The following is a 17,401-nucleotide window of genomic DNA, read 5'->3' as shown; positions in this document are numbered from 1 at the left end:
TACCCCCAAATCGTTCATTTGTTCTTTTCTCAATAAAAATTTTTGAATTTGTTTGAAATTTTGCACAAATATTAGTCATGGTGAAAGTAAATTTTTTACTTGTGGGAGAGGGGTGCTTAGCTTGTTTCTATTTACGAAGCATCTGACTGAGCCATGTAAATAGTTTTCAAACAACTGAGTGATTAAAAAAAATTAATGATCGCATGTTTTGATTGCGGTCTTTTATATTCACTTTTTGCCTACAATCTTCTTATGTAAATATCCTTTCAGAGGTTATCCATTGTTTCTTAAGACAGAAGGAATCCTTTGAAAAAATTATGCACATGAGCTGGTGTAAGTTGGAATATGAATCAATTAAATCTGACTGAAGCTTACAAAGGCGTTTCGTTTATTGCGGACATTATTTGAAAGAATACAATCTATGAATTAAATAAACTTTGTTTTTTCTATTCAATTCAGGTTTCCTTTAATCCTTACCGGAATCCTCTTTTTCTTTGACTGGGATAACCATTTGTCTGTGTTTGATCCGGCTTTTCAATATGGAACAATTCAGGTAAATAGTGAACCGCTGTGTTTTATAAATGCATCGATTACATAATTTCTAGTGTTTTTTAATGATATATGGGGTGATATGACTTAATGCTGGCATTTGATTCTTAAACTCTTCTCAAAATAATTTAGTACATATGAAATAATTTATTTCTATAAAATAATAAAATTATAAGACAGCTTGAACGTGTCTTTTCTTGCTGCCACATTACCAATACATTGACTTAATATTTTTTAAATTCATTTACTATTCATTATAAAATAAACAACATCCTATTTAAAAATATTTTAAAAATTAAATCCATTAGAATGCATTTTGGGTATTTATAAATAAGCAAGCCATTTTAATGTTTGTGCCAATAGTTGAATATATATATATATATATATATATATATATATATATATATATAAATATATATATATATATATATTAAAAAAACAAAAACAAATTATTTTGTCATTCTGGTTGTTACCTCATGAATAAAACAAATTTGTGAATTTTTTTATAAAAAAATAAATGATTGGTAAGATCAATAAAATATTAGACTTTGGATTTTAGCAAAATTGTTATTAATTTATATAGGCTCTGCTGTTATATCTTAAACATCGAGCTTCTGTTTTAAAAAAGATTGACATACATAAAGATAAAATATACACAGTGGCATACATTTTCACAAACATGTAAAATTATATAAACACCAGAAAAAAGCAGACTGATCTACATTTTGATGTTAAATGTCTTGTCAGGGATTAAATAATAGCCTTTTAACAGTTAACATTGGAACTTAGATCGATCTACGTGGATCCTTTCTGATGTTTATATAATTTTACTTATGAAAGCTCTACATATGTAGATCTTCCTAAAAGTCCAGTATATTTTCTTGTCACAATGAGGACCTTAGTATTTCATTATCTCCTCCCACTCAGCTCTCTCCAAGCCAGCATCATTAGGGAAACTGACTTCAGCTTTCTCCCGTTTGTCCCATATCACTATGTCAGGTTTAATTGCTCCGTTTTCTAGGTACGTAGCTGTAGGAATTACATAGTTATAGTGAATGGTGTATGACTTATTTCCAACTGTTTTTTCTGATAAACATGTTCCCAAGATTTGTTGCTACACTAAATACTCAACTTTTTACAGATGATCCGGTAAAGATATGTACACACTCTATTGTGTTGCATTGTATAGTGGCTGTCCCTCAGCAGAATCTTACAGTTAGATATCAGGTGGCTCATTTGAGTTGAATGATTGTCTATGATAGAAACAATCATTTTGATTTCAAAACTGGGATATAAGGTCTACTTAAACCCATTTAGGAAAAGGAAACTGATATAAAACCTGAGGCTGAAGTTGTTACTGGCACTTTTGCTATTGTATGTCACTGGGCTATAATGTGGAAGCTCAGAAGTGTTTGTCATTCCAAGGACATACTGATGTGACTCTGTGATCTCATCAGTTCTATGCTGATGGCAGTGATGAAGTGTTCAGATATATCCTGTGGGAAGCACTTGGTCACAATTCGGCACATAATCGGCAGGAATTGAAAATATGTTTAACTGTTACTTGTGCTACATGCCATGCATATCTGCAGCTGGTCTAAAAAGCCACCTATGAAATCTGAGATGAAACATGACAATGAAGAAACATGATGCGATGATAATCATCTGTTAAGCAGAATCATCATCATCATCATCATGAGTAAGTGTTACTTTATAAACAACTTTTTCTTTTTTTTTTTCTATGTTATATAAACAGATTATAATTATTTATGAGGCTGAAACATAGAAAAGTCCACGAAGAGAAAAACAAGACTCAAACAGAATTTTGAACCTGTGCTTAGGAAAGGATGACTTTAAGCCAGCATTGTAATAACCAGTTAACTACTTAGAATTTTGGCACGTGGTCTTATAGATCCAAGACATCACACTTCAATTTCTTGTTGTCTATTTCGTGACAAGCACTGGGTAGGGATAATTGGTGGTAAACAAATGAAACTAAGAAAAACTCTAAGAATTCAACCCATCTGTCTAACGGGTCTGAAAGCTAGGGTTCAGTGCTCAGTTAAGCCATACCAAAAACTCAAAAATGATACTTGATACTTGCTTGTTAAACAATTTGTATAAAAAAGAATGAATCAAAGGTAAGTGGAGTAAACTGGGAAAACAAGTGTCCTCCCTTACATCTTGGGGTTGGATTTTTGACCATATTTGATCCATTTATTTATTCTGTTAAAATCCCATATTTTTAGTATTTTTGTTTTGTTCTGAGGGTCACATTCAGCTGCCACAAAAAAGGAAAGGACATCATGAGAGATCTTTTATTAGTAGGCTCTTTTTTCCTTGTCTGATGTAATTAATTTCCCATGTTTAGCGGATTTAACCTCATACCTTGCCAGACAGCACATCCTTAAACAATTGTAAGACTTTTGCTGCACTAGTGGATTCTAGGTACTCTTCTACCATAGTTATGCAAACGCAAACTGTTGATGCGGTTACCATTAGCAACAGTTTCTTCCTTCTGATGGTGTAATTTATTTCCAATATTTAGGTGATTTAACCTCATAACCTACAAGACAGCACCATAAAGCTTAGTTTTTGACTTTTTTTTTCCTTGTTTTTAAAGGAATTTCTAAACATGCATCTGCTGATTCTTTTGGCATAGACTTGTTACTTTTTGGGATTTGAAACAATTTTCATTTGTTAAAAATACTTGGAGTTAACATGTTCCTATGAAAACTTATTTGCTTTTGAGAATGAAGGAGAAAGCAAATTCCAATGAAGCAAAGAAAGAGTGTAGCAATTAGAGCCACTTGCTTTTTAGTGTTTGTTGGAATCACTTTTCAATTCAGCTGCAACATATATTAACCAACATGTTTGCTAATATATTTTTATTTTTGTTGAACATCGAATTTCTTAAATTTTAATTTTCAAACATTTTTCATGTCTTGCAAATTTAATATTTTAAAAACGTTTTTTAAGAAATGCAATTTCAATATAATTTAAGTTACATAATTTTTCTGATATCAATTCTAAGTTTTCATGAAAAATATATTGTAATTAATATTTTATTCACCTCTCTTTTCAGGCTAGTGTACATCTCTTTTTAACGATCCTGTCAATCATAATAACTGTAACCTCTTTGGTCTATAGTCAACGTTATGTGGCAGATCAGTTTCCGCAATCTTCACCAAATCGCCATCTTCCAAGAGACAACCCCTCGATAAATAATGGATTTTTAACAAACTCTGTCGCCATTGATTCTGACACTGAGAATATTCCATCTTTGAATGAATCGGCTTCGACTGCAGGATTCAGTGTCAACAGTCCAAACAATCTTGTGAATGTAAATCAAAGTGACGATGGTATGTGAAATAGTTTGCATAACATGATATTTCAGGAAGACAATTTCCCTCCTTCAGATGCATGTTTGACCTTATAGTAATTTGACACAATTTATTTTTCCAGATTTGAACTTGCGAACAGAGTTAGAAAACTCTCATGCAACGTTACAACAGCTGAACGAATGTGAAGCGCATTTGCTCAATACTGAAGAGTCTGATACTTTGTTTGCCAATACTGATTTGACTCCAAACGGATTAGACACTGATGCACCATTTGATAATGAAACCTCACGACAATCTCAAATCTCCAAACACCTCATCCTTATAATCTGTCTTTTATTCACTGTTTGTATGGTGAGTCCATTTGTTATCCATTATTGTGTGCATAGTTCGACATTTGTTTTTTCATAGTAACATTTTTTTTTTTTTTTTTTTTTTTTTTTTTACAAAGGCATCACCACATTATCAAGGCCCAGAGGCCACTCAAGGATAAGGGTTAAAGAGTGTACAGTAGAAATTGGTCAATATAGTAATCATTAGTAATGAAAATTTGGTAAATTTAATAACTTATATGGAACGGCTCATCAAGAACTTATTTACTTTAGACTTGAACACAACCATATTGTAGTCAGCCGGAAAGCAGGAAAACGGAAGACAATTCCACAGGCGTGCAGTTCTAAAAAAGAAGCTTTGTTCATGGAATCTACGTTTAGGTTTAGGCATAGATAAAGAGTGGGGGAAACCATTGATAGTGTTTACAGCTAGACGAGTGTTTCTTGTGAAAGTTTGGCGAGGGGGGACCATAGATTGAAGCTCAGTTGAACACTTTCTATGAAAATAACGATACATCAGAGACAAACTCGCAACATCTCTTCTGTGAGATAGAGTTTGCAAGGAGGAGAAAAGGACATCTCCTACGAGGCTACGAAGTCTATTTTGAACTCTATCAAGGCAGGACAAGTCCTTTCTAGCAGCTCCTGCCCAGATGTGGCAACAGTATTCCATCCTTGGACGTACCTGGCTCTTATATAGGTAGAGAATAGCATCAGCAGTGAGATATCTACTGGATCGATAGAAAGATCCCACCATTTTTCCAGCGGCCTTGGCAACAGATTTGATATACGTGTTCCATTTAAGATCAGGAGTAATGGTCAAGCCCAGAAGCTTGTCAAAACTTGAGGCCTCCTGAAGACGAGAGCCATTCATTTCAATTGATGACAAATGTGGATTAGAATGTTGATGATGTAAAGAGAGAAGCTTGGTTTTAGATGCATTAAAAGTAACCAGCCACTTCTTTCCCCATTGTACTACGTGCTCAAGATCAGAGGAGAGAGAATTGGAGAGAACTTGGTCGTTTACTGTCTTAGATGTGGTACCATAAATGGTAGTGTCGTCAGCATAAATGTCTACAAATGATGTAAGGATATGATTTGGAAGATCATTAATGTAGATCAGGAAAAGAGTTGGGCCCAGGATGGATCCCTGAGGGACACCAGCATTAATACTGTGAGCTTCTGATTTTTGCCTCTCAACTACTACTCTTATGAACCTATCAGAAAGAAATGATTTAATAATTGAGAAGACTTTTCCAGCTATACCATAGCTAGCGATCTTATGAAGTAAACCTTTATGCCATACCCTATCAAAGGCTTTAGATATGTCAAGAGCAATTGCCCTAGAAAGATTGCCACCGTCGAGAGATTTGCTAATCCTATGCGATATAACTGTAAGGACATCTGCTGTAGATCTAGCAGAACGGAAACCATATTGAGTGTCACTAAGAAGGTTATTTTTGTTGAGATGTTTGATTACTTCTGTATTTAACACAGATTCTAGCAACTTACTCATGACGCATAGGAGACTTATTGGCCTGTACTGAGAGGGGGATGAGCGATCACCTGAATTCTTAAATACAGGGCATACTGATGAGATTTTCCAGGGAGATGGGAAACTATTCTCCTTAAGACAACGTTTAAACAGTTTTGTAAGTATGGGCGCTAATTCAGGTTGAAGTTTTTTGAGTACTATAATTGGAATACCATCAGGGCCAGTTGCTTTACTCGAATCAAGGTTTTTGATTAGCTTCGCAACATCACGTACAGATATACGTATATCACATAGCGTGTTTTCTGATACAGGAGGAAATATTGGGGGTTGGCGGTCTTGGTCGCAAAGGGTAGAATTAGCTGCAAAGTTCTTGACAAAGAGTTTGGCTTTGTCTGATGCTGACGAGATTACCTCAGGTCCATTGATAATAGTTGGGATGGAGCACACGCTTCTGTTCAGGATTCTGTTTGCTATTTGCCAAAACTGGTGGGAACCAAGCCGCTGCTCAGCTACTTTGGACTTAACAGATTGAGCATACAACACTCTTGCGTTCCTTATTACTTTCTTACAATGGTTGCTGGCAGTCCTGAAAACGGCTTTAGTTTCCATACATCTATTACGTTGGAAGCAGTGGAAAAAGTGATTTTTGTGCGCAATGGCAGCAGCACATTCTGGAGAGAACCATGGCTGGCTGTTAGGTTTTTGCTGAAACTTTTTAGAGGGTATGAAATGGTCAATACCTACAATTAACCATTCAGTTAGGTCTAATACTATAGAGGACACATTCTTTTTAAACATGGAATGCAGAGGTAGATCAGATATAAATGTACGGAAGCTATCCCAGTCAGCCTTAGTGTATCGATATACTGTACGATGAAGAGGTACGTCTGGGGACTTATTACATTTCATTTTTATCTTAATTGATACAACAGAGTGGTCGGAAGATCCAAGAGGCGACAGAACAGAAACTGAACATAGTTCAGGGCAAGTTGTGAGAAAAAGGTCTAGTAGGCTCGCATACTGGCCGTCATTATCGGGCACACGGGTAGGTTCCTGAACAATCTGAGTGAGGTCATAGGCAATGGAGAAATCATGACAGAACCTCCCCTCATCATCGGTCTTGTTTGAGTGGGTCAACCATTCGACGTTGTGAACATTGAAGTCTCCACATACGTGAATGTTAGCTGAAGGATAAGTAGAAAGGACTTGGTCAATTTTCTCAGATATGCTTTGAAAGATAGTAACTCCGCTGTTGTGGGGGCGATAGAGAGTAAATATAAATGCAGTAGTGTGAGCTAAAGCAACCCGGAAGCACATATAGGGTAAGTTAGGATCTTCCCTGGAGATGTCCCTCCCACATGGAAAGCTATCTTTAATATAGGCACATATTCCATGCCCATGGCGATCTTGGGGGTCAGATTTAGAAGTTAAGTTAGAGTATCCTGAAATTGCAAACTCATCTAGGGAAATAGCCTGTCCAATGCCAGTTTCACTTAAAAATAAAAGGTCTGGTTTAGTCTCCTGTAATTGGGTTTCAACCTCTGGAAGGTTAGAACGAAGACCCCTGATGTTGGAGAAGGAGACATGGTAGTAGGGGTCTACGTTGGAAGTTGGAGAACCGGGTTTAATCGTGTATTTTTTCTTGAAACTTGTCATGATGAAATTTTGGAATTTGTGGACTAGGTCGACAGATTTACTTAGAGCAGGACAGAGAGGGGAAATTTAGAGAGAAAAAGAAACGAAGAATTTTTTTTTTTTTTTTTATTTGTAGCTAATGATAAGGTAAAGCTGTAACAATTACCCACTAGTATGGCATCGAGAGGCCCCACCAGAAGCTACTGCATGGTCCAGAATCCATTCACCAAATGGCAATACAGCAGCCCCAGTACTTTACACCTGCTGATAGGACAGCCTCCTTAGTGGTTAATCCAAGGTTCGGGTCCCTGACTATCAGGCGGATAACGTCAGCCCAGACAAAACGTTTACCTTCAGCACCCTTACTAGTGACATGGCTACAAGGATAGACATAGAAACAGAAAATTTCCGCCATCTCAGCCAACTGTTCGCAAAAATACTGCCAACCTAGAAAACAGCTTTTTCTTCTCCCTTTGTCCGAAAAATCACTCATTTAAAAAATGAGGACTGAGGGACAAATAAGAAGAAGCGAGAGTAACAGGAGCTGCCGATAACGCATCCACAATGCGTTTTCTACTCTCCATTAAAAAAAAAAAAAAAAAAAAAACTATTAAGTATTGTACTTAAAAGTCCAACGGACGTGTTTAAGGGAAAGTATGGTGTTAGATTCCCCTCACACGAACTAAAAATGAGTATAATTCGTAATTTTTGCTATCAACTCGGTAGATAAATAAACATATGTACTAGGAAAAAAAAAAAAAAAAAAAAAAGCTAGCATTTAATAAAACAGAAATACACAAATTAAATACTGAAATAAAATGGAGTTGTTAATATTTTAAATCTAAAATAAAAAGCATGATTGAAATCACTTATCTCAACAAAAACAATTCCGTCTCCAAATTGCAAACTGCATTGAAAGAAATTCAGTTAGTAGCGTTCAAAACATTTTTTTTTTAAATTAGCCGTTAAAAGAAAATCGTGATTTTATTCTGAACTTAAGCTAGTAACGTTTTAAGGAGCTTACGATGAATATTAAAGTTAACTGATAAAATAATACGAATAAACTTCAACCTGTTTTAAGAATTGGAAAGAAAGTTTACTAAACAAAACGTGAATAGATTAATTTGTGTTAAGAGATGTCACAAGCCTGTCTCTGATCTGACTATTTTCATGTTAAGTGCTTGTCTGAACTCCAAGTTATGACCCCCCCCCTCACCTTGCCAAACTTTCACAAAAAAGATTCGACTACCCAAAACCACTATATATGATTTTCCCCACTCTCTATCTGTGCCTAAATGTTAAAGTAGATTCTATGAACAAAGTTTCTTTCCCAGAACTGCCCGCCTTTGGAACACTGTTCCGCTGGTATGCTTCCTTGCTAAATAAACCATAGTAGCCTTCAAATCTCATGTAAACTCCACTACCACCTTACAGCCATTAACCCTTATCATCGAGTGGTGATCCCCAAGTAAAAAAAAAATAGTGTAAGTAGATCAACTAGTACTCATTTAAAGATTTATATTCACAGAGAGAGAGTGTTGTCAAATTAGGCATGTTATAGGGTTCAACAAAGATCCAAGTAATAAATCTTTAAGACATAGTTTTCTGAAATGATATGAGAGGACAAAAAAAGAATGTCAAGTTAATTTAGGATTGGAAGATAATGCAAAATGGCATAACTAATTTAACTTTGGTCAAAATCCGCAAAGGTTGGTGTCTGTTCAGAACCCACTGACAAAGATTAGTGTTCCTCCTTTTAATTTTTCATTTTTTTTCCACTTTTGTTAAAAGATCTTAGAAGACAAATTTACTAAAAAAAAAAATAAAAAAACAAACTTTCCAACCAAACCGTTGTCTTTGTGTTGCCCAGTAAAATTAAGTAACCTAAGAAACTTGTGCTCCTATTACTGAGCACCATAAAACCATTTTTATTCTTGTTTTACTTTCTGTAACTATAAATTTTCAAGTTATAAATGAAAGTAAAACGTTTTCATTGCTGTTTTGTAACTTTTGACAGAAAAAAAAATTCCTTTCATTTCATTTTTTTATTTTTTTTTTATTTTGACTAATTTCTTGTTTTCACATTTTCATCATAATTCAAATTTATGTCTCTTTTGTAAGTTGTATCTAAAAAAAAAATAATGAATGTTATAATATAGATTCTATCAACAATGTTAATTTGAAATCTGTTAAAAAAAAACACTGCTTAACAAATAATTGAAAACATTTTTTTTTTATTTAAACCAAACCAAAAATTTGTTTGCATACATAACTAAATGGTTGTATCTTTTAAAAACAAATAATTTTCTTATTTATTTTTTATTTTTTTATTTATTTTTTTTTTGTTATAGAATTTTTTTATATCATTGTGGCGAGTTTCTGGTGATACAGAAAAATCTGGAGCTTATGTGGAAGTTGTGTTCTTAAACTGTGTGCTAACTAATGGACAGGTCAGTCAGATTGCAATTCAAAATATCTTTTTGAATCTTATTCTCATCTTCATTGTTATATTGAATGTTTTGGCTGATATGATCACCAACCTTTTTCAAGTTTAAGTTTGAAATTCCATACAAGTTCCCAAGTTTGGTGTGGTACTAAACAATACCAACACTTTGGGGGGGGGGAGTATTAATTTATATTTTTGCAGTTTGTTTTTTGTTTTTTTGGTTTCCATGTAGTGTTCCTTATTATTTTTTGTTAAATTATAATTTTTTAATATATATATATTTTTTTTTAACTTTTTCAGGGGTTTCTTCTCTTCCTCATTTTTGGTTTAGATGCAATATTTGTGATTGGCCCTTTTGTAGCAAGGTAAGATTTGTAACTGTCCCTTTGTCTAAAAGAACCAATTAATATCCACTTTTTTTTTTTTTTTTTTTGAAAAATAAAAATAAAATCTATGAAATAATAAACAAAAAGTTTTTGATTTACAGAATTTGGTAAGTGAATTATTAGAATAAACATTAATGTTTTTATAAATACACCGAGTTGATCAGCAAATCAGCTTCTTTGGTTTCCATAAGTGTGTATGTATTATGCTTTGGTCCCCTAGTGGTCTCTAATGAGGAGCTCACTCTACAAAGAGAAATGAGTGAAAAAGTTAAATGGCAAAAAAAACTTTGCTTTGAGTTTTGTTTCTGTTCTAAACTACTGCTCGTAGACAGTCCAAAAAAGAGTCTCTAATCTAATAAGTCCTACACTATTGGCTAAACTACAGCATCTGTCTCATGGCTGCTATGTCACATCCCTGTATCTGTTTTACAAGTATTTTAATAGAATGTGCTCTGATGAATGTATAGTATCTGTGCGCCCTCAATGTACATACTCCTGACTAATCTAAATAGCAGCAAAATTCCACTCCTTCACTAGATGCAGGAAAGCCTTTTACTCTAATAGTTTCTTTCCTCAGATTGTTAGATGTTGCAATTTCTTCCTTGTTTCCTGCTTCCCTGATTGTATTAACCTGCAGAAGCTTAAATGTAATGTGAACAGATATCTTACTGCTCAACTTTCCTCAGTCCCTTGTTAGACATGGTCCCAAATAGTAGCCGTTTACATTCCAAGTGATGATACACTTGGTCTTTGGTGAAAATGAATAAAAAAAAAAAATAAAATAAAGGTATACCTAGATGCTCAATGACACATAATCATAAAGGGCAACATCATACATGAAATTGACATTATACACTACAAAGAGTTTGTTACATCTATATTATAAATTCACATGAAACCCCTTAAATAAGCTAGGTTCCATAATGTTACATATGCTATTTATCCTGGTCATGGCACCAATACATAGCTTTTATTAATTTTTACATTTTATAATATTCAATTTCTTCCAACTCTTGAGTGTGTTATTCATGATAACATTGTGTATAAAATGTTGACCACCTGTATAGACAAGGTAAATCTGAACTCATTAAAAGTGTAAGATATTCAAAGTAACCTTAGTCACTATTACTCTCAGTTTAATTCGGAGGCAGAATGATTGTGCATGACCGTGTTTCATCTGTAGAATCCATCATTTAAAGAATGTTTTTCTACAAAATTTATGCTTACAAGTAAAATTAATCGTAAAAACATTCATAGACAAAAGTTAAACCAAATATTTTTCTTTTTTATGCTAACAAGAAATGTTGCTACTGGAGTTTAAATGGCTACTGTGATGGGCATCAATATCTTTGTTCACATTACACTTACATTTCTGCATGTTCATTTGGTCGAGGAAGCAGGGAGGGAATTCCAAAGGCTAGTGGTTAGAGTAGAAAAGTAGAAAATCTTCTGGTATCTAGGACCTTTACAGAGAAGAGGTGGGATTTTGTTGCTAGTTGAGCAGTCAGGGGTATTTGTCTTGGGAGGAGTACAAGTATTGCTAATTCATTGGGTGCAACATTGCAACAGAGTTGGAGTCTGGTATCTAGTGCAGAGCAGACTAGAAATTGTTTTCTGCACTGTTTTTTTTTTTCACCTCAAACAAGGCATATTGCTACTGCAATGTCAAGAGCTACTGTGATAGGGGGCAACTCGGGTGTGGTTAAGTAACAAGATGTTTGTTCACATTACATTAAATTTGTGTACATTGGTACAGATGAGGAAATGGAGCAGAAAGGGATTCCAAAGGTAAGTGGTTTGGGGAAAGAAGCTATCTTCTGGTATCTGGGACCTCTATAGAGGAGGAGGGGTGTGATTTTGCTGCTATTCAGATGAGCCATCATTATTTATGTTGGGAGAGCAACAAGTATAGTTGCTTCATCAGTCGCAACACTGTGGCAATATGACAGCTATTTTTTTGCATCTGTTCAAGAGGGAGTTGGTGCACCACTCCAGATGTGGCAACAATACTCTGTACACAATAACTGGTAGCTTTATAGGATACTAGCATGGATACCCGGCATTGCCTGAGTTGACATGAAGTTCCGTTCAACAACACCTAAGGATATTAATCATGTTCATCATGGGCAACTATTTCAAAAATAAAAGAACGGATAAAAACATGTAAATGTAATCGTCCAAAAGTATGTGATACCCTGTTTCCGCAGAAGGGATACAAAGAGAAGAAACTATTCTCTGGATATTGAGCACTTTTTGTTGTCCGTGTGAACCCCCCCCCCTAAAAAAAATAAATCAAAACAACTTTTGTTTCAATAAAAATAGCAGTGAGTGCCCGAACGATCGAAAAAAAAAAAAAAAAAAAAAATTAGCCAAACGCGTGCATAATGGGCAATTTAATAATTTTTTTTGTTTTGTGTAAAGGCACTTTTTCACTTTTTTCTATTTTGTAAATAAAGGAAATTTGCGATTTGCTTTTTTTATTTTTTAGGGGGTGGGGGCTTCTCAGTTTGCTTTTTTGAGGGGACGGGGCTTTTTTTGTTTCTAAAAGTGTGGCTGAAGTGTGAATTCGAAGTGGTCAAAGTTTCTGTATTGTGGTTTCAAGAATATTAAAAACAAACAAATTAAATTTTTTCAGTTTATTCTTAAGTGGTTTCTTTTTTTTTTTTTTTTTTTTTTAATGTTTAAAAGAAAAAAAACGGAAACATTTTTCTGTCTACACAGAATTATTTTTTCAAGCTAGAAACTTATTGAGATTACCAAATTATTTTAGGGGGAGATAACTATGTCTTTAAAAAAGTCGATGTTGGAAATAATTCCAAATTAAATTAAATATATTATCAATTAAATTGTTATTTAAAGTCTATTAAATAACAATTTTAAATAGAAAACTTAAAACAATTCTCTCACTAGAAACATTAACTAACATACCGTTATTTAGTAAAATCGATTTTCCTTAATGCAATATGCAAATTAGGTGGCCTCTTAATTGTATATTTTGCAAGAATCATACTATATATAGAAATAAATGAAAGAGTAAGTAGCCGTCCTTTTATATATATTAATCAAATTCTGAACAAACAAACAGACAGGAATACAAATTTATATATATATATATATATAGATTAGGATCCTGCCCAGCATTACACGTTTGTAAAATACACTTAAATATGATATTCAAATTTTTTGCAGATTTAATATTTATTTTTATAGAATCAATATTCTATTGATTATTATATTGTACCTAATATATAGTTATGGTTTCAAAAATGAAAAAAAATATAACTAGTACCATCAGCTAGAATCGAGACCAAAACATTTAGTGCTCCAGCATTATTTGTTACCATCTGACCTAATGACAGATGGATATCAAAACTTTATAAATTAACATACTTATACATATAAATGTATGTTTGCACATGTGTATAGGAGCAGTTTAAGTAGAATTACGCCTGTGAAGTTTCAATTTTCCATTTTTATACCTTAGCAGCTATTTTTACCTGCTAAAAACCAAATCGAATTTGTATCACAGGTTCAAATTCAGTATATATGTATCAAGTTTCAAATCTGTAAACCACAAATTGACAATAGTTTGGTAGCGACTGTTTCGGGCACAGACAAGACCATTTTTATATATACAATACATCTCTATTGCATATATAATAATAATATATAATGAATAAGGCTGGATTACTAAATGTTTTGGTTTCGATGCTAGCTTATGGCACTCAAGTCATATTTTTCATTTTTTATGCATTTATTCCATTTCATGCTGCTTGAGAATGTTAAAGGTTGGCTTATTGGAACGTGTGCTGTCGGCCATGATAATCAATAAGCATGTAATTCCATGATAAAATACCTGGTCGCTGCACATAGTAAATAATACTTAAAAGTCGGTACAAACCCTGGGTATAAGGTTTGGTTACAGGCATAAAAAAAGAAAAACAATGGCTTCCACATTTACTGGTAAGTTTCATGAAGTAACGTAAAATCTCAATACTCATATGCAAATGAGATGGTGCTGGCTTGGATAAAAAGCCTGTTTTCAGAAATGGTAGGTAGTTTGTAGTTGGGAGTTTGGACGGAAGTGTGACGACCCTTAATGACACCAAAATTGTAGGATGAAAATACAGAATAGTTAACAATTTATCTTTTGAAAGTAAAAAAATAGTTAATGACTTATTTTTCAACCATATAACCTTTTACCATTTTATTATTTTAATTGCAATTATCATTACCAAATGAAAAAAAAAGGGTTGATATGCCATAAAAACATCTCAAAATTATGACTTTTACTCAAATAGCTGCACAAAATATTGTTAAGTGTTAGTGGTCTCTGCTCTCTCATTTTAAAAGATTCCTCATGTTTGTTTAACTTATGGATGTGTTTTTATTCTTTTTTCTGTTAGATTTCGTCGATTGCGTTGCATAAGCTGTTGTTATGCACTTTTTACCGACACGAGAAATAAAGAGAACGAAAATTTGCATAAAAAATGCGACCAGTTTACTAAATATCACAAAAGCAATTGCCAGACTGAAATCGCCAAGGATATTCGGTAAGTCTCTTTTTTTTTTTTTTTCTATTTCTTTTCAATTGAAAGCCGTATTTAATTTCAGAGGAGTTTATAATGGGTAGCTAATTTGTACAAGTCCTGGAGATGAAAAAGCATTTTTGGTTGGTAGCTGATCTGTTTAAGCCTTGGACTTTAAAATTTTGCAGGCAAAGACCAAAGGTCTTTCTTATGTGGACGTGAAAAATTATGTGCGGGAATTCTAAAAGATCTAATATTTTTATAGAGTGATTCCGGTTTCTGATTGGTTACTAGCAGAATGCGGCTCCATTTGATTGATCAGTTCCTATCACCCATGTCTATATACAATTTTCTTTAATCATACGCTCTAGTTATATCAAAAATATTGCAACAATTTGTTTCAGGTAATTTTAATGAATTCTTGTTATAATCTCTTGACAAAACTGTAACAAATTATTTTCTGGTAATAAATAAATGGCATACAAAGTGTTGCATGCATTCTCTGCCGACAAAGGTGCAGGTAGGAAGCTCAAATCGGTTCTCTTATGTAGAAAAAACTCTAAAAGAAAAGCAAACCAATCATTGATGATGTGGTTAGGGTGTGGAGGGGCATTGCAAATAAATGAACGGTAGTATAAATAATTCAGATAATCCGCATCATCAATCCTCCTCTCAAAAATTCCAAAACATGATACGAAACTTATTTTTACATTCGATATTAAAAAAAAAAATTTTTTTAAGTAAATAATTTCTTATCGTTTCAGGTGCAGTTCCAATGTTTACCATTCAGCTTTCATGGGGAAAACACTATGTAAATGGCTTATCAATGCGGGTTTGGCTGAAGACAGTGACGACTCGTCAGATTATGGACAAAAGTTACTTCAAGGGAAAATCATCAAGAATGTCCACTGTGACAGCAAGAATTTCAGTTTAGGATCTTTGTATATTTTCTCCTGATTCTATATTAACTTATATCTACAAGGTTTATTTTTTCCGTGTCTTTCTTGTGACATTAATAACGCACACACACACACACACACATATATATATATAAAATATTAAATACAAAATATTTTCATTTCATAATTAAATAACAGATTGGGGACAAAAATATTTTTACAAATATTTCTAAAAAATATTAGAAATTATTAAATTATCAAATGATTTTGTATTTGATATTTTATGCATTCTTAGCTCTAATATCATAAATATTGAGCTTTAATTTTGCATTTGAAATTCCTGTTCAAATCAATGATAACTGTGTAAAGTTTGCTTTTTATGTATCATATTTTTAATATATATAAACTTACATATAGTAGAAAGGGATGAAAACAGAGTGCTCAATTAATGAAATGGAAATTAGTTAACCATCATATAGTTGTTCACATATCCATGACTGAGTATATTAAGGAGTTTGTTTTAATAATTTTTAAATAAAAAATCAGGTTTTTAATATCAATATGAGCGAGAAAAGAAAATCAACTATATATATATGTATATATGTGTGTGTGTATCTATATACTTACATAATTGATTTTTTTTCTCACTGACATTGATATTAAAAGCCTATTTTTTTTATTTAAATAGTTATATATATGGGTCCATGTTCTAGAACGTTTTCATCCTAAATTCTATACAATTATGCACAATGAAACTGGATAAATAGAATTAAGTTAAATAAAATCAATATCTAATAAGAAACCATAAACCTGGTTTATCAAAGAAATGTGCAAATTAGTTAATCTTCATGAAGTTGTTTACATATCTTTGACTGAGTATATTATTCAGAAGTTTGTTTTAATAATATATAATAAATGTAACACATAATATGTATATAATATATATATATAGATACATGAGTCTGTCTGTCTGTATGTAAATATTTAACCAATAAACTCTTAAACCACTAGTCATATAACACTGAAAACACAAAGAAATAATAATCATAAACCAAAGATGGATGAAGAACATGTACAGAAATATATTGGTAAGTTGAAATCCTAAATGTTGATTTCAACTTGCTGAGATATTTTTACTTCTTTCTGCACCTGCCTAAATTCAATTCATTTCTTAAAGTCGTTTAATATTCTTGCCTTATTGATAGCTACATCGGTAAGGAATGCTGCTGGGGTGCTTCTGTATTGTGAGCAATGGATATTTTTCTTTGTATCTTATTTCTTGTAAATGGTTAATGTACATCAGGTTTTTTGGCTAATATATGGTGATAAGAATTTTGGAATAATATTCCAATGTGATGAAAAAGAAAAAAAATCCAAAATTATTTATATATTCATTAACATTTTGTCTTTATTTCAAGACTTCCTTGGGATGATTGATTTGGCAAAATAGAATATAAGTTCAATATTTGGAAATAGACAAACGCACCAAATATTTTCAAATGTTATACTTGTATACTATTTCTTTAAATCAATCATCCTGAGGAAGTCTTGAAATAAAGACAAAACTTTGATGAATATATGAATAATTTTTTTCTTTCCATATTCATTTTTCCATATATATATATATATATATATATATATATATATATATTTATATATATATATATATATATACACACACACGCACACACTTTTTATTTGTGTTACATAAGTATTTACATGTTGCTACGCATTCTTGAGCATGTTTCGGTCAGCCAGTTACAAGTAACTAGGGACCTCTCCGTGTAAT

General features: G+C 32.8%; 1 protein-coding gene across 3 annotated transcripts in view; it reads left to right on the top strand.

The window, feature by feature from the left end:
- Window positions 1-15,770, top strand: part of LOC145292196 (lysosomal cholesterol signaling protein-like) — a 90,527-nt gene extending 74,757 nt beyond the window's left edge. For all 3 annotated transcript variants that reach the window (XM_080138500.1, XM_080138503.1, XM_080138504.1), the window contains 7 exons: window positions 460-553; window positions 3,635-3,911; window positions 4,015-4,244; window positions 9,704-9,802; window positions 10,099-10,163; window positions 14,591-14,737; window positions 15,478-15,770. In XM_080138500.1, the coding sequence (XP_079994626.1) occupies window positions 460-553; window positions 3,635-3,911; window positions 4,015-4,244; window positions 9,704-9,802; window positions 10,099-10,163; window positions 14,591-14,737; window positions 15,478-15,670 (1,105 nt within the window). In that variant the 3' untranslated portion in view covers window positions 15,671-15,770. The remainder of the gene's footprint in view (window positions 1-459; window positions 554-3,634; window positions 3,912-4,014; window positions 4,245-9,703; window positions 9,803-10,098; window positions 10,164-14,590; window positions 14,738-15,477) is intronic.
- Window positions 15,771-17,401: the final 1,631 nt, after the last annotated feature.

This window comes from Euprymna scolopes, chromosome 13 (assembly GCF_053919585.1).
Source record: "Euprymna scolopes isolate OS-2025 chromosome 13, ASM5391958v1, whole genome shotgun sequence".
Taxonomy (NCBI): Eukaryota; Metazoa; Mollusca; class Cephalopoda; order Sepiida; family Sepiolidae; genus Euprymna; species Euprymna scolopes.
This window is presented reverse-complemented; position numbering and strand designations above follow the sequence as displayed.